General features: G+C 42.9%; 1 protein-coding gene across 2 annotated transcripts in view; it reads right to left on the bottom strand.

Annotated features, from left to right (window-relative positions):
• Window positions 1-341: 341 nt before the first annotated feature.
• USP16 (ubiquitin specific peptidase 16) overlaps window positions 342-22,763 on the bottom strand; it is a 32,926-nt gene continuing 10,504 nt past the window's right edge. For both annotated transcript variants that reach the window (XM_006126082.4, XM_075910386.1), the window contains 14 exons: window positions 22,350-22,453; window positions 19,923-20,110; window positions 16,349-16,441; window positions 15,360-15,490; window positions 14,950-15,037; window positions 12,673-12,751; window positions 9,565-9,656; window positions 8,864-8,920; window positions 6,467-6,640; window positions 5,133-5,796; window positions 3,928-4,022; window positions 2,199-2,285; window positions 1,103-1,259; window positions 342-694 (listed from right to left, as the gene is read on the bottom strand). In XM_006126082.4, the coding sequence (XP_006126144.2) occupies window positions 573-694; window positions 1,103-1,259; window positions 2,199-2,285; window positions 3,928-4,022; window positions 5,133-5,796; window positions 6,467-6,640; window positions 8,864-8,920; window positions 9,565-9,656; window positions 12,673-12,751; window positions 14,950-15,037; window positions 15,360-15,490; window positions 16,349-16,441; window positions 19,923-20,110; window positions 22,350-22,453 (2,131 nt within the window). In that variant the 3' untranslated portion in view covers window positions 342-572. The remainder of the gene's footprint in view (window positions 695-1,102; window positions 1,260-2,198; window positions 2,286-3,927; window positions 4,023-5,132; window positions 5,797-6,466; window positions 6,641-8,863; window positions 8,921-9,564; window positions 9,657-12,672; window positions 12,752-14,949; window positions 15,038-15,359; window positions 15,491-16,348; window positions 16,442-19,922; window positions 20,111-22,349; window positions 22,454-22,763) is intronic.

The raw sequence follows: 22,763 nt of genomic DNA, 5'->3' as shown, positions 1-22,763 counted from the left end.
CAATCCTTGCGGAGGCCATTTAAGGATTTGGAGCAAAAATTTGTCAGGGATAGTACTTGGTCCTACTGTGAAGGCAGGGAACTACTCAATGACCATTCAAGGTCCCTTCCAGCTCTAGGAGATAGGCAATCTCCATTAATTTAATCATGCTGGAGTACAAACAGCTATATGTGGTTAGTTAGTAAGTTCCTTATAAAAAAATTCTAGCACATCTTTAAAGAATTAAATACAGGTGTCTAGAGAGTAAAATTCCATTCAAAGCAATATTAGAAATGTGTTTATAATTATATAAAGAAGTAATTATATAAAGGAAGAGTAAAATAAATGCTTCAGACTTGAAGTTATGGAAAAAGACAAAATAGCTTTTTATTTAAAAGCAATGGGTCTACTGGGAAAGTATAAGTTAATATTTCATTTGCCAGTATTTCTAGGAGCCATGAGATTTTCTACAGAAGACAGTTTCAAGTCTTATTGAACATGATTTACATGTAATTTTTCTCTGATTTAACATTTCTTTATTTTTGATGTTTAAAAACCATACAGTATTGTGTGAGGAATGGGTCCCAGGAGAGTTATAGCAGTCGTTCATAAAACAGGAGATAAGCTTGTGAGTTCAGCACTTTAGATACAGTCACAGGTTGCACATGGGTGTCACTGATGTGAAACCACTGTCCTGCTGATTCAGTTTCTAAAGCTGTTTAAAAAAAAAAAAAATCTTAAAAGTACTGCTGAAGCAAAAATATCACAAATTACCACACTCGAACCTCTTTAATCCAGCAACCCTGGAAAACAGGGTATGCTGAATTAGGGATTTTTTTCAGACCATGGAGGGCGCTGGAACAGGGTCTCAGAGGGAGTGAGAAAGGAGGATTGGGATGGGGCACCACCCTTCACTGCTAGGGAGAGGGAGGGAAAAGCCTCCCAAAAAGCACCCGCTCAGCTGGGAGGGAAAGAGTGATAGCGCTCAGAGCCACTTCCTTCTCCCCCGGCCAAGTTCTGAACCATGAGTGTTCCTGGGTCAGACACACTTGGAGTACAGCGATTCAGGTGTACCAGTTTAGACTTAAGATTAGACTGTTGTGAAAATATTGGTGATGCTTACTTTGGGGAATTTCTCCATGGAAGACAAGATCAGAAAGATAGTTTCTCATAGTTCTCATCTTGGCATAAGCAGTGTAGTGTCCCGATCTCATTGTTCCACTATGTTCAACCACTCCATACAGAGAGTACAATACACTTGTATTCCCTTCAGCAACATTCTGTGAAGTGACAATTTTGTTACAGTGCCAGCAGAGTACAGATGATGAGATGTCACCGTAGCTGAAATGTCAGTGTTTCAAACAAGTCAGTTCTGATTCCACTGTTGTGTGGAGAGCCAGTTCCAATTCAACTTGTCAGCATAGAAACAATGTGTTAATGGCAATGGATGTAATCCAGTGGTCCCCAACCTTTAGAGGCTGCCGGGCGCCAGGGGGCGTGGCTGTTCGCCTGCCGGGCGCCAGAGGGCGGGAACACAGGCATGCCCGGGGGCGGGGCCCCCCCCGCAAGCGCCGCGCTCCCGGGGCCAGGCCCCCCCCTGCAAGCACTATGCGCCGGGGGGCCGGTGCCCCCTCCAGATGCCGTGCGCCCGGGGCCGGCGCCCCCTCCTCCCCCAAGCGCCGCGCTCCTGGGCCGGTGCTCCTCCTAAGCGCCGTGCACCCGGGGCTGGCACCCCCACTCCTCCAAGCGCCACGCGTCCGGGCCGGCGTGCCTCCGAAGCGCCACGGGCCCGAGGTCGGCGCCCCAGGGCCGGCGCTCCTCCTAAGCGCTGCGCGCCCGGGGCACAAGCAGCCAATTCGCGGCGCTCCCGGGGCTGGCGCTCACCATGCGCCCGGGCCGGCTACGGCACGATGCATGCACCACGTGCCCGGGGCCAGGCCAGCCCCGAGCATTTAGCGGGTGCACCGTGTTGGGGACCACTGATGTAATCAATATTTAAAACCTGAAGTACACTGCAGCAGAGTTCTAACCTAAGAATTTAACTATACCGATTTATTGCCTTATGATGTTGTCTGTGAAGTTTTGAGACACAGTATAGGCAGATTCAGATTAATGGCTGATTGTTTTAGTGTGTTCTCAGAACAGTTTTCCAAATCACCAACCTTTTGCTGTAAAGGTTGACTGTTTTTTTAAACAGTATGATTTTTTTTAAATCTTACCTTGCATTTAATTGCACAGAAAGGAGCCAAGTCTATCACCTCTGGAAATTTTATGTGTTTGTTAACTTTCCGTAGATTAAATCCTGCCTAGAATAAGATAGAAATGAAGAAACATAAGAGTTTAAATCTTGATAAACAAATAGGAGATATGTCTTTTCTTAAAGGTTACATGTTTAGTTATTTTAAAAAATTCTAACAAGACTTCAGAGATTCGTTTTAAAGCACAACCAACCTTTGATGGACAACAAAATTTGGGGATAAGGGAGAAGAAAGACTTTATTCTACCAGTCATGCTTTTCAGTTCTTTATGGCCATATTCCAAATTACTCGTCTGTGATTTCTCTACTCTCTATCTGGAGCAGAGGGCAATATAGTACTTTAATTCAGATTTAGTACGTATTGGCATGAATGACAACTGCAGCTATACGTACAGCTACACAAGTACACTTATAGAAATTCTTATATGAGTACACGTCTGATCCATTGCTAGACAGTGCAGAATAATTTATACTACATTATCTAGCCTGGTTTTCAAAATCTTGTGATGAGCCTTCTGTCACTTCCATTCAAATACTATTCTATAGCTCAGTAAGAACTAATGTTGAATATCAAGAAAAGCTTCCCATGTGTCTTTACTTTAATCACAAATATATCCCACTGGATCACTGTGCACAATTCTTCTCACTCCCTGGAGTTTCAATTACATAGACAGTTATATCCCTACTTAACTGTCTGGTCAGAATGCATTATACAATTAGTATTTTAAATTTGTAGTCAATCTTTTCCAATATTCATTTTCCCCTTCTAATTTCTCTCTAGTTTAATTACTGTATTTCTGATACTGAAGAGCCCCAAACAGAGCCATAATCTATGTACAGAAGGAATATTGCATCTCTAGTTAATATGATGCTTTATATATCTACAACCTCCAAAAATGCCTGGTCACAATGTAAACTTGTTTCTAATTTATAAGCCCACCATCAGCACTCAGATGTCTCTTAGGCTATGTCTAGACTGCAAGCCTCTTTTGAAAGAGGCTCTTTCGAAAGATACTTTCGAAAGAGCCTCTTTCGAAAGAGAGCGTCTAGACTGCACGCGGAACTTTCGAAAGAGCAAGCCGCTTTTTCGAAAGAAAGCACCCAGTGAGTCTGGATGCTCTCTTTCGAAGAAGCCCTATTTACATTCAAGAACGCCTTCTTTCGAAAGAAGCACTTTCGAAAGAAGGCGTTCTTCCTCGTGAAATGAGGTTTACCGCCGTCAAAAGAAAAGCCGCGTTCTTTCGATTTAATTTCGAAAGAACGCGGCTGCAGTCTAGACGCAGGTGAAGTTTTTTCGGAAAAAGGCTACTGAGTCTGGACACAGCCTTAGTGTACTACTTTCTAGTTATGTACCTCTTAGAGCAAATCTCTGTTGTGGATCATCTTTCTCTATATTTAGTAAGTTTATTTTTCAGCATAAATCAATTTGTTTTGTCCATATTTAATTCTATATTCTTGGTAGTAATATCTCTATTCTAGAAGAACTCAAAAGTTCTAAAAGCTATTATGGTAAACAAGTAGCAGGAATGAATGCATCAGAAAGATTTCTCAAATTATCTATATATTACTTCTCAAGTTGTGGAAAGAATATTAGTTAATGGAACAAGTTTATCAGAAAATCAAGGTCTACTAACTTCCATGGGTTATTACTATATAATTTAAAAATACAAGAGTCTGCCAGTTAACAATACCTGTTGAAATCTCTTTAAGTGAAGTGTTAAAATTGGAGGAGCAAGAGAAATTAACATTTGCTTTTTGGCATTAGTGTAAACAAACTTCTTCGCACCTAAAGGAAAGAGAGAGAGCACCGTTGGTTGGATAGTCAAGAATAATTCAGTAACTTGCCATTCTAAATTTTTTCTAATGTCAAAGTTAGAGAAATCACATATTGGGGTGGAAACATGTTTTATTTCATACATTATAATATGCTTAAGGCACTGATGATTTCCCTTCAAAATTATATTTACAAGGTGCTATCTTCATGATGAGGTCCTACAAGGTCCTACTTCAAGAGATTAACTAGTGTAAATCAAATCACCACATCGATTGAATAGGGAGGGTTCTAACACATTTCTGGGATGTCTACAGAATTACACACTGAATTGTGCTTTTATTAGTCAGTTGAGCAAATTCCTGCATGTTCTCATCCTATGACTTATGTGCTGCAGTAATTATAAAAAGTTTAACATTTGAAGAGTTATAATTCTACAACACAGGAAAAAAAACCTGTTTTATATTTCATCCTATTGTAAGCCCCCTTGCTCTACACTGGTGGTAACTTGTAAGACAGTGGGGCTACTTGTGAGTAAGTACTCACTAGTAAGAGTAATGGGTTCAGTCTGGCCCTTAAATACTAAGTATCAATAGATCCAAGAGAAACTAGGAATGTTAAATGCATGTATTTGTGTAAATGTGTGACCGCTGAATTTTTCAACAATTACACGTAGGTAAATTTTTAAGATGGCTCCCCATGAGCAACTGCTCCCATTCCCCCCTCTCTCTCCGCTGCTGCCTCTATCAGCTGGCTCCTTTCATGTGCCAGCTCCTGCCTACCCCTCTCCTCCCCCTTGTTGCTGTCTCTGTTTAAGATTAACCAATTAACTGGGATCCTGTGGTCAGGAGGCCACTCCAGCCCGGTTGGGTCCACAGCATAGCAGACCCAGCCAGGCTGGGGCACCCTCCCGCATTCCTATGGCACAGTGGGCCCAGCCCGGTGAGGGGCTGCTCCAGCCCAGCTGGGCTGCTAGTTAAGCCGCTCTACCTGGTAAGCATCACCCTGTAAGGTTAATCCTTAACATCCCTATTTAGAGTGTGTGTGTGTGTGTGTGTGTGTGTGTGTGTTGGGGGGGGAGGGGAAGATGGGGGTTAAGTTTGTAATTAAAACTTAATGGCTTACTTTTTCCACTAATCTTTGGTCCACAATGTCTTTGAGTACATACATCACAGAGCAATTTATTGACGTCACTGAGTTTCTCATTTCGGGTGAACTGATATAAACAATGAAGGATTGAACTTTCTTCTACGTTTAGATCTTCCCTGTTTGCAAGAGTACAAAAGGCTGTTTCTGGATCCTCATTCACTACCTCATATGTTCTTAACTCAGTCACATGATGGTCATCCAAGATATCCATATCAGAATCAGTAACAGCATCTAAGTGTAATTCTTCTAAATTTGTAGCAAGTTCCTCCTCTTCCCCATGATCATCTTCTTTAACACATGGATTGTCAAAGCCCCTAATATACTCAGCAGAAACGAAGTCTTCCATAGCAACATCCATACTGGTTTCATTATCTTCAAATTCTTTATCTGGATTTTCTATACTTTCATGCAGACTATCTACATCTGTACTATTCCTTTGAGCATTTAAATCTTTCTGATTTAAGGAAAGTTCTTCACATTCATTGGAAGAATCCTCTTTTTTTTTCAGGTCAGTGACTTCAGAGGTTATTTCTCCCTTTGTTTCTTTATCTTCCTTCACATTTTCTTCAGACAGTTCTACGGAACATACATTGGTTATCGGAAGCACCTTTCCTTGAATTTTTTGCTGCCGACGTTGGTTCTACAAATAAAAATATGCAGTGTGCAGTACAATAAAATATAAAAAGCAGAGAAAGTTGCTGTGTTTTTATTTGCTATGCATCAATTATTTAGGAAATACCTTATAACTTTAAGCCACAGAAGTTGCCATAAAAAGAGCAAATAATCTATTTCGGTGATTATGGCAGAGGGCATCAGCTCAAAATAATGAGTATTACTCTTACTGAGTTACTCAGTTGCAGTCTTCCCGCTTATAATTATACTTCCAATTATAACACTTACTGCGATCCAAATCTGAATTTCTTTCATGTCCCCAAAATGTTTTTTTCTAGACTACATACTCCAGAACCATCGGAGTGCTTCTCTTGTGACACTGACAAAGAGAAAAGCCTTCTGGTGTACATTAATGCTGCTTTAAATCAGGCAGCATATGACTGACTACTTCATTAGTTCCGGGGATATTACTGGTTGTGACTTTAGGAAAGCAGACAACAGAAAATAAATAAAACTTCATAATAGGTAACATCAGAGATTTGTTCCTGTAAACTTTGCACTTGAATGAGGAGAAATATTTAGTTGTCCTCTTGCAAATGATCAGTCTACAAAAAAAAGTAAGTTAAACAAAAAGTCTAGCATCTCATATTATGCCTGAAGTGAAAGTGCTTAATGTTTATTTTTGCACCATAACCAACCTTAGCTTGTTTTTTGGCCTGCTTCTTTGCTTTCTTCTGCAGGTGCTTACTTGCACCAGGATTATCACCCCTTTCCTTCATATAACTGTCATTGTCTTTATCCTCTTCATTGTCTTCATCCTCCTTTTCCTTATTTTTTTTAACATTTTTCTCATATGAACTTTTTTTAACACTCTAAAAAAATCAAAACAGAGCAAACAAAAATGGAGCAACCATCATAGTTTCAAAGACCAAGACTATGGATTAAAGATTTTAATATCAGTTATGTGATTGAGAAAAAAACAATACCCACAAAGAAAATTGCAGAGAGACTGGTATATTACTCAAAATTTTCAAATTAAGTTACTGACTTTTAGGTATTATAATAGAACATTGACATACACACATTCACTCACTCTAACAGCTTGATTCTGCTGCTCTTCCTGAGTAGTACCTTATTCTACAAGCATTCCTACTGCAATGTATGTTAGTGAGCAGTATTGTACTCTGCAAAGTCAGGGCAACAGAACCAAGCCATAAACATTTAGGGTATGTCTAGACTACATCCCTCTGTCGCCAAAGGGATGTACATTAGACATACTGAAATTGCTAATGAAGCGGGGATTTAAATATCCTGCGCTTCATTAGAATAAAAATGGCCGCCACTTTTTGCCGACGCAGCACTTTGCGGGCAAAAAGCGGCAGTCTAGACTGGGATCGGTCAACAAGGAAAGCCTTTTCCGACCGATCCCTTATGCCTCGTGCAACGAGGATTACAGGATCAGTCAGAAAAGGCTTTCCTTGTCAACCGATCTCTGTCTAGACTGCTGCTTTTTGCCCGCAAAGTGCCGCGGCGGCAAAAAGCGGCGGCCATTTTTATTCTAATGAAGCACAGGATATTTAAATCCCCGCTTCATCAGCAATTTCGGTATGTCTAATTTATATCCCTTTGGCGACAGAGAGATGTAGTCTAGACATACCCTTAAAGATGAAACATAGCCTCCCATTTTATTGATATCAATCTCACTGAATTCACAAAAGATACTAACTATTTTAAGTAGTTTAAAAGGACTTCAATAAGAAGACAGTAAGTGTTTGCTTCTATTGGTAAGAAAAGAGGGCAGTATGACTCAGGAACATTTTACCCAAACACCTCTGGACTGAAACATATTTTAAAATTTCTTCCCTCAGTGTTTGTTTTCAGTGTACAGGTTGTACCTCCTTGGTCTGGAGCACCTTACCAGTCCCAAACCAGGGAATTTGCTGTACCAGGTGAGGTAACCACTGGCCCCTCTGCTGCTGTTGGCTGCGAGTCCCACTTCAGCAGCAACAGAGGGGTTGGCATTGACCGAATGGACATAGTGGGGGCACTCGGAGGAAGAGATAGAGTGGCTGCAGGGCCCTGCAGACGGGGGCCAGGAGTGCAGCCCCAACAGAACATACTGACCCCTGGGCTGCGCTCCTTTAGCCCCAGCTATGAGGCTCTGCAGCCACCCTGCCTCTTCCCACAAGTGTCACCCCTGTCCTGGCTCCTTTCCCTTCCTCTCTGAGCCTTAACTACAAACGAGCTCTTTGCGGTGTTCTGGAAGCTGTGGGAGGGCTGGAAAGGAGTTTCTGAGTGTGGGGTCCCTGGCTTTTCCTTGAGAGCTCCAGCCTGGGAGTACTCTCAGGGATGCCAGACCACAAATGTTGCTGGGCGAGGGAAATCCAGATTATAGAAGTTCAACCTGTAGTAAACCCTACATGTGTTTTGAAGATGAAAGGTGATAATGTGTGTGCTGATGGCAAAAAGAAACAGACAGATATAAATCCAAAACAACTGAAATGTTTATAAGATTGATCAATTAAATAAGTGCATTATCACAGTACCTGCTCTAACCTGGTCTCTCTTCACCTTGAGAGTATTTGATAGGAATCAGACTATCAGCATTAGTTGCAAGCCTCCATTACCATTCCCAATACAGTGAACAGACAGAAATTTGATATTTGAAGAGTCCTCTGATTTGCCTCAGGAAAGTATGGCTTTTGACACATTCATATAATGAGATATATTTACATTTTAGACTCGTGACCTTGAAGAATGCCTAGCTGCCCATCTGCAGTTACACAGCCTTTCAGCATAGTGGATTTTTTTCTTCGACTAAAACACTACTACTTAATGGCAGGAAGATTAGCTGACATACCAGTGCCTTGTCTGAAGTAGCATTTCCACTCAGATAATTTTCAAAGGTTTGTGTGATCACAATCAATAGTACCTTACTTTAAGGAAATACATTACCATTCTCTCTAATTTTGTTGTGTAATTTTATTAGGTAAGGTTTTGCAACTACTTACGTTTTAAAAATTTCCTCTAAGGTCCAATTTAGAGTTAGAATTGCACCCCACAACAGACTATAAAAAAATACTTCTGGTTCTTACCTGATCATCTAACACAGGAAGTGACAAATCAAGGAAAGACTCATGGACCAAGGACACCTTAAGCAAACAGATGTTACTTACTATAATTAGAAAAACTTTGTTTACATTTCTAACAAAGAAAAACAAAAATTAGAAGCTAGCACTCTACAATTGATGTAATGAGGCCATTTATTGAAATCTAGTCATTTATTTACACACCTACCTATGGATTTAAGCTAATAATTTCAGGCATTCAAAAAAATCCTGGTTTAGAATTTTTTGAATGTAGTCTTCTGCCATGTATTTCCCTTCTCTTTTGTCTGTTTTCATGATAGTGCCCAATGCATGCTCTTACTTACACATACAAATATAAACAGTCATAAATTATATTTACAAACAGGAACCCATGAACCAAAACTAACATCCCTACTAAGATCCCTGCAGTTTTTCAAAATGAAGAGAAGCTGCTACACTATCTGCTCTGAGCATTCAGTTTTCATCTCCACATCAAGTACTAGGAGCACAGAATAGATCTGTAATACATGTGAACAGGTACTTGTCAAATTTTACATTTTGTGAAAAGAACAATTCCTGCTACCTAGTCTCCTTCATGTCATACATTCATAAATAATATCATTTCTACATATATTGCTTCTTGTTTCTTCCATGCACAAGTCTTATACATGGTGTTTTAGACTATATCAAGCAGACCTTCTACTTACTGTTCTGCACTCCTCACACATGACTGTACTAGTTAATTCCCCACCAAAGATTCTGTCCACAAAAGTTGGTATTGCCCTTTTTTTTTCATACTCTGAAAATAGAGAATTAATTCAAATATATAAGTCACATACAATAACTACCTGTATATTAGTTACAGCTTTGGTTTGATGTTAAGCTGTTGTAAATAGGGAGAATGTAGTGTAAAGTCTTTGATTTGCATTTGTTTTGCTTTGTATTTGTTTTCCTAGAGGAAAAAAAATAAGCTTCACAGATTTTGAGAGGGGAGCAGGAAAGAAGGTGGTGGCACAAAGGTATGGCCAAAGAGAGGATGAAAGAGGTTGTTGGAAAATTAGTTTTAAATTGTTTAAACAGAATCAGCATCTTTATAAAATCTCAGTTGCTCCTCTTTCCTTCCCCACCTTCTCACAATTAATATACTGCAAGAAAATTTCACACTTTTTCCCAAGATTTTTGAATAATCTAGTAACCATCTCATGTAAAATTGCAATCCTAACAAATCTCAAAACATAGTGGAGCTGGTCAGCACTTGTATGGAGACTCAAGAGCAAAGCCTAGTGGTTGGGATTTTTAACTTAAGCAAATGATTCTTCACCTCTTCCCCTGAATAGTTTGTATTGTTGCCATGCTCAAAGATGTACACCACAGTAGTAGCAGACTAGTGAAAGTTTTAGGTGTTATGTAGTGTCTGATCATCTAGAAATCATGTAATATATATAAGAACATAAGAACGGCCGTACTGGGTCAGACCAAAGGTCCATCTAGCCCAGTATCCTGTCTACCGTCAGTGGCCAGCACCAGGTGCCCCAGAGAGGGTGGACCGAAGACAATGATCAAGCGTTTTGTCTCCTGCCATCTCTCTCCAGCCTCTGACAGACAGAGGCCAAGGACACCATTTTATCCCCTGGCTAATAGCCTTTTATGGACCTAACCTCCATGAAATTATCTAGCTTCTCTTTAAACTCTGTTATAGTCCTAGCCTTCACAGCCTCCTCTGGCAAGGAGTTCCACTGGTTGACTACAGGCTGTGTGAAGAAGAACTTTCTTTTATTAGTTTTAAACCTGCTCCCCATTAAATTCATTTGGTGTCCTCTAGTTCTTCTATTTAGGGAACTAATAAATAACTTTTCTTTATCGGCCCTCTCCACGCCACTCATGATTTTATAGACCTCTATCATATCCCCCCTCAGTCTCCTCTTTTCTAAACTGAAAAGTCCCAGTCTCTTTAACCTCTCCTCATATGGGACCCGTTCCAAACCCCTAATCATTTTAGTTGCCCTTTTCTGAACTCTTTCCAAGGCCAAAATATCTTTTTTGAGGTGAGGAGACCACATCTGTACACAGTATTCAAGATGTGGGCGTACCATAGTTTTATACAGGGGCAGTAAGATATTCTGGGTCCTATTTTCTATCCCTTTCCTAATAATTCCTAGCATCCTATTTGCCTTTTTGACCGCCACTGCACACTGCGGGGAAGTTTTCAGAGAACTGTCCACGATAACTCCAAGATCTCTTTCCTGATTTGTCGTAGCCAAATTAGCCCCCATCAAACTGTACGTATAGTTGGGGTTATTTCTTCTGATGTGCATTACTTTACACTTATCCACATTAAATTTCATTTGCCATTTTGTTGCCCAATCACTCAGTTTGGTGAGATCTTCTTGGAGTCCCTCACAGTCTGTTTCTGTCTTGACTATCCTAAACAGTTTGTATCATCTGCAAACTTTACTACCTCACTGCTTACCCCTTTCTCCAGATCATTTATGAATAAGTTGAAAAGGATTGGTCCCAGGACTGACCCTTGGGGTACACCACTAGTGTATAATGAAACTAGGATTGAATCTTGCTTATGTTACCCAAGATTATGCTCTCAAAGAAATTAATGAGCTCTTTCAATGAGTAAGATGATGAGACCTGATACTCTAGAACAGTGGTCTCCAACCTTTTTACACCCAAGATCACTTTTTAAATCTCAGAACAGGCGAAGATCTACTGCCCCGCCCCTTCCTTGAAGCCCCGCCCTCTCTATTCTCCTCCTGTCCATCACTTGCTATCCCCAGCCCTTACTTACACGTGCTGATAAACAGCTTATTTTTAAATTATACGATATATAAAATTAAAATCATGTGTTTATAGTTAAGAAATAAATGGTCTGTTTTTTATTCATGCTATTTAAATCTAAAATGAAGCATTTATAATTATACATTTTATGGGGACAGAGGCCTATGGCTGGGGGCAGGGGAGAGGGAACAGGGTGCTGGGAGGGCAGAGGACAGAGTTCTGCAGCAGGGGACAGAGTGCCAGTAGGGACAAAGTTTGGGGAGTGGGGATGGGAATAGGGACAGCGTTCTGTAGCTGGGGACAGGGGAGTGGGGACAGAGTTCTGTGGCTGGGGCCAGGGGAGTGAGGACAGCGTTCTGTAGCTGGGGACAGGAGTAGGGACAGCATTCTGTAGCTGGGGACAGGGGAGTGGGGACAGCGTTCTGTGGCTGGGGAGCGGGGTGCCAGTGGAGGCAGAGAGTCCTCTGCATCTGCCTCCTCCCAGAGGGAAACCAGTGCATGTCTGCCCCGGGGCCGACCCTCCCCTCCCCCGGTGCAGGGAAGGCCCGCACGCGCTTGCCCCGGCACCAACACCCCCTGCGCAGGGAAACCCCCCGCGTGCCTTCCCCGGGGCCAACTCACCCCTCCTGTGTGGTCCAGGGAGCCAATGCTCCCTCCCGAAGTACATCCAGAAGAGCAGCTAGCGCACTTCCGGAATCGCCAGAAGTGGAGCTAAGCTGCGGGACTTCTGTACATCCCCGGGAAGCTGACACTACCTCCATTTTCACTTGAGGTAAGTAGTGGGGCTTCTCGGGGGTGGGAGGGAAATGGGGGTGGGGCGGACAGGACGCCTCGTGATCAACTAACTGGTCAAGGCCTCGCGATCGACCTGTTGGTGACCACGGTGTTAGAAAAATATATTAATATTTAGTTGCATGTTCTAAGTCATGCAACTAAATCACATTTGAAAATAGTTAAAAAAAAACTAGCATGAGTAATGCACTGTCCTGGTTTCAATACTCAAAAGTAATTTTTAATTGTTATTTTACCTTTAATTTTCTTTTTTAGCTCTTCTTCATTTTTTTGGTCAGAGTCAGTCAGTGTCTTAAATAGTCCAACACTTACTCGCTGAAAGTTAAATAAATATTCCATCATAAGACTTTATAAAACAAGGTTTCCAAATGTGCATTCAGTTAAGTATTTGTGTTGGTGAAGATGGAATTCTGTCCAATTTAAAAGAATTAAGATCAATAAACTATAACCAGACTAGGAAAGTAACAAAACTGTCTGCAGAAACACAAAATGTATTCCACATCTGGGCTTTTTTTAAGCCCCATTATCAGATGTGTTAGTTAATGTATTTAGTAGGAAGTCCAAGGAAGAAAGTGTCTCTTAACTAAGTCCCTATGCAAACAAATGATAAATTTTCCACAAGAATCCTTCCCTCACCTTACTAAAACAAAACATTTTACAGAACTCTTTTAGACATCCACCAACCTTCCAAAATAATTTCAAGATGATTCTACAATAACATGAGGCCAGCAATTTATTAATGCATTTATGAGGGACTTAAGACACCCATTTCAAGTTCTTTTTATGTTAATATTAGCCCAATGTTTTCAACATGGCAGAATTGGATCTACTGTTTAGGACTACAGGCAGTCCCCGAATTACGTCGGATCCGCAGTTACGAACGGGGTTTATTGCCCGTCTCCCTGGTCTGCTGAGACGGGGAGCAAAGCCTCGGAGGACGCCGGCAGTGGGACAGCCACGGCGCGTCTGGGCTGTCCGCTGCCCGCGTGCTCCCCGGCTTTGCTCCACGTCTCCTTGGTCTGCTGGAGACCAGCAGACCAGGGAGATGGGGAGCAAAGCCGCGGAGGACCCAGGCGAAGGGACCGTGGTGCGTCTCGGTCCGCCGCCCCCGTCTCCTTGGTCTGCTGGGGAGGGGGGGTGGGCGCAGCTAGTACGTCCCCCCGCCCCCCCCAGCAGACCAGGCTTTTCTCCGGATGCCTGTGGTAGAGCAGCTGGGGCGCTGCCGGTTGGTCCCGCAGCGCCGCTCTGGGCGCTACTGGACCAACCCGGCAGCACCCCAGCTGCTCTTCCCCAGGCGTCCCCAAGTCAGCCGCTGCAGAAACTGTTGCTCTGCCCCGGGCTTCCTGGAATCAGCAGCAGCTGACTTGGGGACGCCTGGGGTTCTTAAGTTGAATCTGTATGCAAGTCGGAACTGGCGTCCAGATTCAGCCTGTTGAAACTGATCAGAGGCCGATTCCAGGAAGCCCGGGGCAGAGCAACTCTGCCTTGGGCTTCCTGTAGTCAGTCGCTGGTCAGTTTCAGCAGCGGCTGAATCTGGATGCCAGTTCTGACTTACATACAGATTCAGCTTAAGAACAAATCTACAGTCCCTATCTTGTATGTAACCTGGGGACTGCCTGTACTGATTCTTTTGGTACATAATCATCAGAAGATAGAAAATAACCCAAGATTCACCAGAATGCATCCCTCCAGGAGCACAGTTGTATCTAGAAACTAATATTCATTGACTTGTTTATCCTTTAAGTATTTGCAGCTATGGCCAGGCCCAAATACAAGCAGGTGAATTCCCTTCCTGTGACAGTAAATTACAGGTACAGTAAAACTCCAATTGTCTGGCATCCAGTGGTCCGGCACTCCTGATAGTCCGGCACCAATTGGAACTCGGAAGTGCTCCGGCCAGCCCGACAATTGGAGCTGCTCTGCCCCCGGCTTTCCCAAGTCCGCTGCTGCTGAAACTGACCAGCGGCTGACTTGGGGAAGCCGTGGGCAGAGCAGCTGGAGTGCTGCCGGGTTGGTCCCGCAGGGCCGCCCTCTCCCACACTGCGCAGTTTCCCACCGACCCTCCACCCCCACCCCAGACCCCTCATAGTCCCCCTTCCGGTACTCCGTCATATCTGATAATTCGGCACCCCCTGCGTCCTAAAGGTGCCAGATTATCTTCTCTCTCTCTTCCCAAACCGAGCTGTTTCATCATCCATAAAAGGAGGTCCTTTTAGGCTACTACAGTAAACTTCTGATAAAGAAAACCCCTAACTAGCCTTTTTCAAAAATTCTACTGTTGCTCACACAATCATGCAAATGACAATATGGTCAAGTCAATTTAGTATGAGCTGGGAGGTATGTGGTCTAAAAATTCCTTGCAGACCTATCAAAAACGGTTAAAACGTAAAACAGATCTGCTTACAGTGTACCTAACAAGAGACATTAAAGATAATTTTTACTCTAACTATACTAATTTTAGTGCTTTGTTGAACACCAACACTGTTATATACTACAATGAATTAAATACTTACTTGGATCTCTTCTGCTCTCATCCCATCAAGTAAATAACGAAGCAATTCCTGGCTGTCTTGCTGCTGATAACCTTTAAATCGTATTGCTCTGTTTAAATAGAATGAGAATTTATTAAAACAAGTCCCAAACGCTAATGAAATAAATTCATATATATTGGAATTTCTGAAAAATACGAAGCTGAAAGCATAGAAAGTCTCAATTTATATGCTTCTTTCATTTCATTTCTATTTTAGCCTATACAATGTCTTCGAAAAGTTTATAGGTACCATCTGAACTTCTGCTGGCACATGCACAGTGACAGATAAATGAAAACTTTTGTCATTAATAGTAAAATCTGCCTTATTACTATATAAGCTAATGCTTCCATTAACTCTATCATTATTGCAATGCATTATGTGCAGATACTCACTTTTTACAAACCTGAGCAAAGAGCTCTTTAGGAGTGACAGTTCCCTTTTTTGTCTCTTGCATATCTGAAAGGAACTGGCACATAGCTAATGTAAGGGGTCCAGGCTGCTCAAGTTTTATCACCAGGGGTTCCTTTTTAAACAACAAAAACAAAAATCAAGTTTTGTTTTGCATCCTTAATTCAGTCAGAGTTATGGATTAATTTGAAATTAGGTCAATATTAGAAAAACGGAACTCTTTTTAGCTTCCTGAAATATGATCCATTATAAATATTTTAAAAAAAGCCTAATTTTCTGATTTTATAAATGAAACAATAGTGAATAAGTTAACATAAGGCAGAAATGGTTGGAAAATATTTCCTTATGACACAGTACCCTTAGATTCAGCACACCCTTAGAGTTGAAATTAAACAATTTATCCTTAGTGTTCTGGGTTTCTAGTATTTATAATTTTTTGAAAAAAAGATGTATTTGTGGGTTGTTGGGTTTTTTTGGCTGTATAAAAAAACCAAAACAAACCTTCAAGTTAAAAAAAGGTACATTATCAAAGGTAAGCATCTGGGGACTTCCTTAACTTTCAATTTAATATTTAAAAGTATGTAATCAACCTTAGACCCCAGAGTGAAGGAATAGCAGGATCACATCAAAGGGCAGAGATTATTTCCTTTTACAAATTTTAAAACTGGGTTGAAATTGGACTCTTACCAGACCTCATTGATGCCAAACTTACAAGAATAATTCTTTAACTGTAATGGAAATTTCATTGTAATGTGACTATGTCTATGCATTAACAACATTGAACATATTAAATCTTCCACTTCACTGTACATCTTGGTAAAATTCCTAATTCCACTGAGGTCAATGGAAAAATCCCCTCCTTGACTTTAATGGATCCAAGACTTAGGATTTTCCTTAAAATTTCTTCAAAAGACAAAAAAGCAACTGATTTTAATACACCTAACATTTAATTTATAAACTGCAGTGTACATACTGTTGAAAATTCTGGTGGCTCAATGTTAACTGTTGCTCCAGGCATTTTAACCTCCTTCAACAGCTCTCTCAGATCTGGTGTCTGTGATAAATTCTGTAAGAGATTAAAAAAAATCAAATTAAATTCCTGGTAATTAGGGGAAAAAGTGAACTCTGATGCAATTGAAAAGTCAGTACAGGCAGTCCCCGAGTTACGCGGATCCGACTTATGTCAGATCCGCAGTTACAAACGGGGTTTTTCTTGTCCCGGAGGACGGGAGCGGCGGGATGCCCAGATGCGCCGCGGTCCCACCACCTGCGTCCTACGGGGTGAGAAAAGCTGCTCCGCGTCTCCCTGGTCTGCTGGAGGGGGGAGAAGCCCCCCCCCAGCAGACCAGGGAGACGCAGAGCAAAGCCTCGGAGCACGCGGGCAGCGGGACAGCCCAGACGCGCCGCGTCCTCCAAGGCTTTGCTCCCCGTCTCCCTGGTCTGCGCCAGGGAGACGGGGAGCAAAGCCTCGGAGGACACCGGCAGCGGGACAGCCGCGGCGCGTCTGGGCTGTCCCGCTGCCCGCGTGCTCCACAGCTTTGCTCCGCATCTCCCTGGTCTGCTGGGGGGGAGGGGCGCAGTTAGTGCGCCCCTCCCACCTCCAGCAGACCAGGCTTTTCTCCGGACATCTGTGGTAGAGCAGCTGGGGCGCTGCCGGTTGGTCCCGCAGCGCCACTCTGGGCGCTACTGGACCAACCCGGCAGCACCCCAGCTGCTCTGCCCCAGGCGTCCTGATTCAGCCGCTACTGGTCAGTTTCAGCAGCGGCTGAATCAGGACGCCTGGGGCAGAGCAGCTTGGGTGCTGCTGGGTTGGTCCAGTAGCGCCGAGGAGTGCTGCTCTGCCCCAGGCGTCCCCAAGTCAGCCGCTGCAGAAACTGTCCAGTGCTGACTACAGGAAGCCCGAGGCAGAGTTGCTCTGCCCCGGGCTTCCTGGAATCAGCCGCTGATCAGTTTCAGCAGCAGCTGTCTTGGGGACGCTTGGGGTTCTTAAGTTGAATCTGTATGTAAGTCGGAACTGGCGTCCAGATTCAGCCTGTTGAAACTGATCAGCGGCTGATTCCAGGAAGCCCGGGGCAGAGCTGCTGGTCAGTTTCAGCAGTGGCTGAATCTGGACGCCAGTTCCGACTTACATACAGATTCAACTTAAGAACAAACCTACAGTCCCTATCTTGTACGTAACCCGGGGACTGCCTGTAATGTAGTAGTTACAACATTATTTTTCAACACTTAGAAGTTCAACACATTAGATACATATGTGGGAAGTGTAGAAAAATGAGGGGGTTTTTTTTGCTAAGAACTCTATGGGTATTACAAAGGCATTAATTAATAACTTCTTTAAAACATTTAAAAGAGTAAGCAACAATCATTTTCAGTTATTTCCTTAATCTCTGCACTCTGAGTTACTGTATAAAGTTCACAGTATAGGCAAAATAATAAGTCATTATAAAAGCGTAATAAATATAACACAGCAAACAGTTTTTGCACCAGCTACTTATAAGTCTGTCTTTCCATTCTCAGCTTATATTTGCACATCTAAAGTTATCGTCAGTCATTCTAACTTCATATAGCCAAAACTCCCTGCTCAGCTCTTCACATCCTGCCAGCATTATCATTCTATTTGTAATTCAAGTGAGTAAACTGGGGGCGGGAGAGGGAGCAGATTTGACCATTTCCTCTCTCTTGCTTCACACATCCAGAAAGTATCCAAATCCTGACACTTCATAACAGTTTCAAATAATGGCTAGTGAGCAAGGCAATGTAGCTTATAGGATAGAGCACTGACCTGAGACATGGGAGACCTGGGCTCTATTCTTGGCTGTCTCTAGCCTGCTGGATGACCTTGAGTAAGTGTTTCTTTACATCTCTGTGGCTTTTATATAATGGGAAAAATAATGCTTACTTCCCTTTGAAAGGCGCTTTGAGGTATGCTAATGAAAACCACTGGATCAGAGTTGCAATGTGTTAAGATATCACTACTTTGGGAGAACCCTAATTTACGCGCTCATCTTACATTACTATTGCTACTTCCCTTCCAACCTCGGTTACATTGCACCACCTCCAATCCACTCATGAGGTTTTTCTGGCCACATCCCCACCTTTCTGCTTCATATTCATCATATGAAATTCAAGCTTCTCATATTTACCATCAGAATCATTACAACTCTGCACCTGCTCCCCTTTAGTTACCTGCTTTTACTATGTTGTTCTTCTATCCCAACCACTACACACTACCAATGATGCCAGCCTTGAATACCAATATGTCTGCTTCTCCCACAAATTACCACTTGCTTTCCCTCATGACCCATTTCTGCTGTGCTTCCAACAAGTGTGGGCATCAGGTATAGGAGACATAAGAAAATGAGATGAAAATCACATTGCTCAATAGCTAAACCAAGTAACCGATCTTAGTTTACCGTATATTCCGGCGTACAAGACGACCTCTGATGTTAAAAAACATCCCCCAAAAATCGGGGGTCGTCTTGTACGCCGGATGCCCCGCCGCCGGAGCCCCTCCGCGGCTTTGAAAGCCTCGGGGGAAGCCGGCGGCGGGGCATCCCAGGCGCGCATGGGCTGCCCCCCCCGCCGGAGCCCCTCCGCGGCTTTCAAAGCCTCGGGGGAAGCCGGCGGCGGGGCATCCCAGGCGCGCATGGGCTGCCCCCCCCGCCGGAGCCCCTCCGCGGCTTTCAAAGCCTCGGGGGAAGCCGGCGGCGGGGCATCCCAGGCACGCATGGGCTGCCCCCCCCCCCCGCCAGAGCCCCTCGGCGGCTTTCAAAGCCTCGGGGGAAGCCGGCGGCGGGGCATCCCAGGCGCGCATGGGCTGCCCCCCCGCCGGAGCCCCTCCGCGGCTTTCCGCGGAGGGGCTCCGGCGGGGGGGCAGCCCATGCGCGCCTGGGATGCCCCGCCGCCGGCTTCCCCCGAGGCTTTCAAAGCCGCGGAGGGGCTCCGGCGGGGGGGGGGGGGGGACAGCCCATGCGCGCCTGGGATGCCCCGCCGCCGGCTTCCCCCGAGGCTTTCAAAGCCGCGGAGGGGCTCCGGCGGGGGGGGGGGGGCAGCCCATGCGCGCCTGGGATGCCCCGCCGCCGGCTTCCCCCGAGGCTTTCAAAGCCGCGGAGGGGCTCCGGCGGGGGGGCAGCCCATGCGCTCCTGGCGGCTTTGCTCCCGGTGCCTCTGGTCTGCTGGGGACCATCTCCAGCAGACCAGGGACACCGGGAGCAAAGGAGGCGGAGGGGCGCTGGGGTATAAGATGAAACCCTATCTTTTAATTGAAAAGATAGGGGGTCGTCTTATACACCCAGTCGCCCTATACGCCGGAAAATACGGTAACTATAGTCCTCTATCCTCCCTATCCATTAATTTCCTCCTCTTTACAAATGACATCTTTTGTTTTTGGTCTCCAATTTCACTGTATGTATTGTACAGCAAAGTTCATGTCTGCATATTTAAACAGCACCTATAACATTAGGTGCTAATATACATTAGGCCCTTTCGAGACTATTACAAAACATTAAAATCTGAATCCAAAGCGGTTGCAACAATATTTAGTGTACCTGCATAACAGCATTAAAGAAACATGTATTCCCCAAGTTACTAAGTCCTTTCACAGTCACTGCTGTTCCAGTATTTGAAGAATGACCTTCTTTGATTGTGATCTCCTTTTTTTCCTTCTCCTGCTCATTTTGGTTTTCTTTTTCTACTTTTTTATTTTCCAGTTCTTTGTTTTCATCACCTTTTGACACTGAAATACAAAAAAAACAAACACCTGTTTCCAACTCATCCCAAGCACCTAACATTTTGTAGACCTAGAAAAGTGTTACCTCTTTGAAGAAAGCAGTAGAACACTATGGGTGTATCTACACTGCAGGGCTTAACTTGAAATAAGCTATACAAATTGAGCTACGTCAATTGTGTAGCTTATTGTGAAATAGAGAGCGTCTATACAGCATTCATTTCAAAATAGAGCACTCTTCCTCCGACTTCCCTTATTACTCGTACAATGAGGGTTACAGGAGTTGAGAGTAATTCAAAATAACTGCCTGATGTGTAGAAGCAGACTAAGTTAGTTTGGAATACCGCTAGTTATTAGAAATAGTGCTGCAGTGTAGACATACCCTATGAGGGTAAAATTTTAAACCTATGCCACTCAAGCATCACATTCCATGTATAATATTTCTGTTCTAAGTTTTGAGGTCATTCTTGCACATCACAATTTAACAAGATTAACTATGCAGAGCTTTTTTTATATAGCTATCAGTTGAATCCCGACTTGTAACAAACATACACCTTGAAATTTAATGTTTTCTTGGAAATTTCTCTATGGAGTCAAAAGTCATTCTACCATAGCATTTTGTACAGCATCCCTCACCATAGCATCTAAATAATACTGCATGTGAAACAGTAATTACAACCTAAAATGAAGTCTATAGAACAGAACTCTCCTGTAAGTGTTCTCATGCCAATACTTTTAACACGTAAAAAGATGGAGTTCGAGTACTTTTTTCCTTTAAAGCAACAACTGTACCCTGAGGATGTTTCTCCAAAATTCATATATCGCACTGGAAGATGCCACTAGATACTTTGAACCAGAAATTCCTGGAGAAATTGAGTTTGAATTCCAACAGAAACACCTGCTAAATAACTGGCAGGCTTTTCTTGATGGGGCTCTGACTAGCAAGGCATTCAGATAGGATATGAATGCATCTTCTTCAGAGTAATAGCAACCCTCAAAATCATGTGGATTCATACTAAGTGCAGTAATTCAGATTCTCTCCATGTTTTCTCACTTTTGTACATCAAGTTAGAGCTTGTGAGCCAATTCCTGATTCCATTAAATCCAGTGGTATCAAATTAGAACTGCAATATCTTTGTGCCTCCCTACTCCACAGATATAGCCATAAATATCAGAGCAGCCACAACCATCTCTCAGTTCCCCTAATTCAAAATCTCAGGTAAAAAGTCCCCTGGAAAAAAAAAGTGAGAAGAGGGCAGGTCTGGGATCCTCCAGCACAGCCTATAGAAGGAATAGTGTTTAATACAGCAATGGATTATTCTGTGTAACTGTCTTGCAGACTTCAGATATGGGGTTGTATGTAAAGCATACAGAGGAGGTCACTTGTTCTCTAGCAGAATGAGCTTTCATATTTGGAGGAAAAGGTATAGCAGCCATGTGATAGATTACCTAGTATAAGGCTTGCTTCTTTGTTGTCATAAGTAGCATTTCTAAGCCAGAAAGACTGTCTGAAGTGGTTTGGCCTATCACAATAATACAGCAACAGCCTAGAACATGTAAGATGTAAAGTTTCTTATTCCCAGGAGAACAATGGGGTTTTGGAAAAATTGCAGATTTCCACTTAAAATGGAAATCTGACAACTTTGGAAATACACTTGGGACAATATCTCAATATCACCATATCTCTGTAGAATACAGCAAAAGGAGGTCAGCTTTGAATTTGTTTACATTAAGGTAGTGGTGCAAAGTGCTGAGAAGTTTAATTTAAAACAACTAAATAAAAGAGGGGGAATTTGTTGAGAAATTCCTCTATTTAGAGAAAAATCACAAGAGGAACATTCCATTAAAAAAGGGATACCACGCAAACACTCCTATCTTGCTGCTACGGGCAATAAAAGGGAATGGAGATGACAGGTGCACCTTCTTTGTCTTTTGTGTCATCAGGAAGGTCCCACAGAAAGATGTGCATACAACAGGTACAGATGCTACTATTCACATACTCGCTATCTCAGGGGCATGTCCCTCGAATGGAATCCACATGACAAATTCTAACAAGAGCAGTCTAGATTCCATAAATAATTTGTTTTGTGAGCATATTTTACTTTTGAAATGTTTGAGAACATTAGGTGAAATCCTGGCCCCGTTTCCTAAAATCTAAACCCCACAAATATTGTATTGTCTTTATTCGTATGAGTGCCTGTTGGACTCAAGGCACTTTCAGTGTACTATATACTCTACCAGTACCTACCTGGACTTGGTGTGTCAACTTGAGCTTGTTTTCTAACATAATCCACGAGTTGGCCCAATCTATTGGAACTATTATATGGGACTTCATTATCACACAAGTAGCACCTGTCTCCCAAAAAGAAGCCAAAAGAGTGCAGTGAAAAACGGAGTTAAATCATATTTATATGCCAGCCAATCACAACAAGTCATTTGTGAACTACTCCATTATATACATCTGAAAATGCTATAATTTTATAACTATTTTCTTGAATCAGGAATTTAAAAAACAATTTTGATGCCAATTTACCTTCACTTAAAAAAAAAAAAAAAAAAGAGTGGCAGTGATATGGGCGATAGGGATCATATATAAATTGTAACTTCTTTGAATGCAGGATGACTAAGGCCATTCTGCAGTCCTTACTCATGCAAAACTCAT

Source organism: Pelodiscus sinensis, chromosome 1 (assembly GCF_049634645.1).
Source record: "Pelodiscus sinensis isolate JC-2024 chromosome 1, ASM4963464v1, whole genome shotgun sequence".
NCBI lineage: Eukaryota > Metazoa > Chordata > Testudines > Trionychidae > Pelodiscus > Pelodiscus sinensis.
This window is presented reverse-complemented; position numbering and strand designations above follow the sequence as displayed.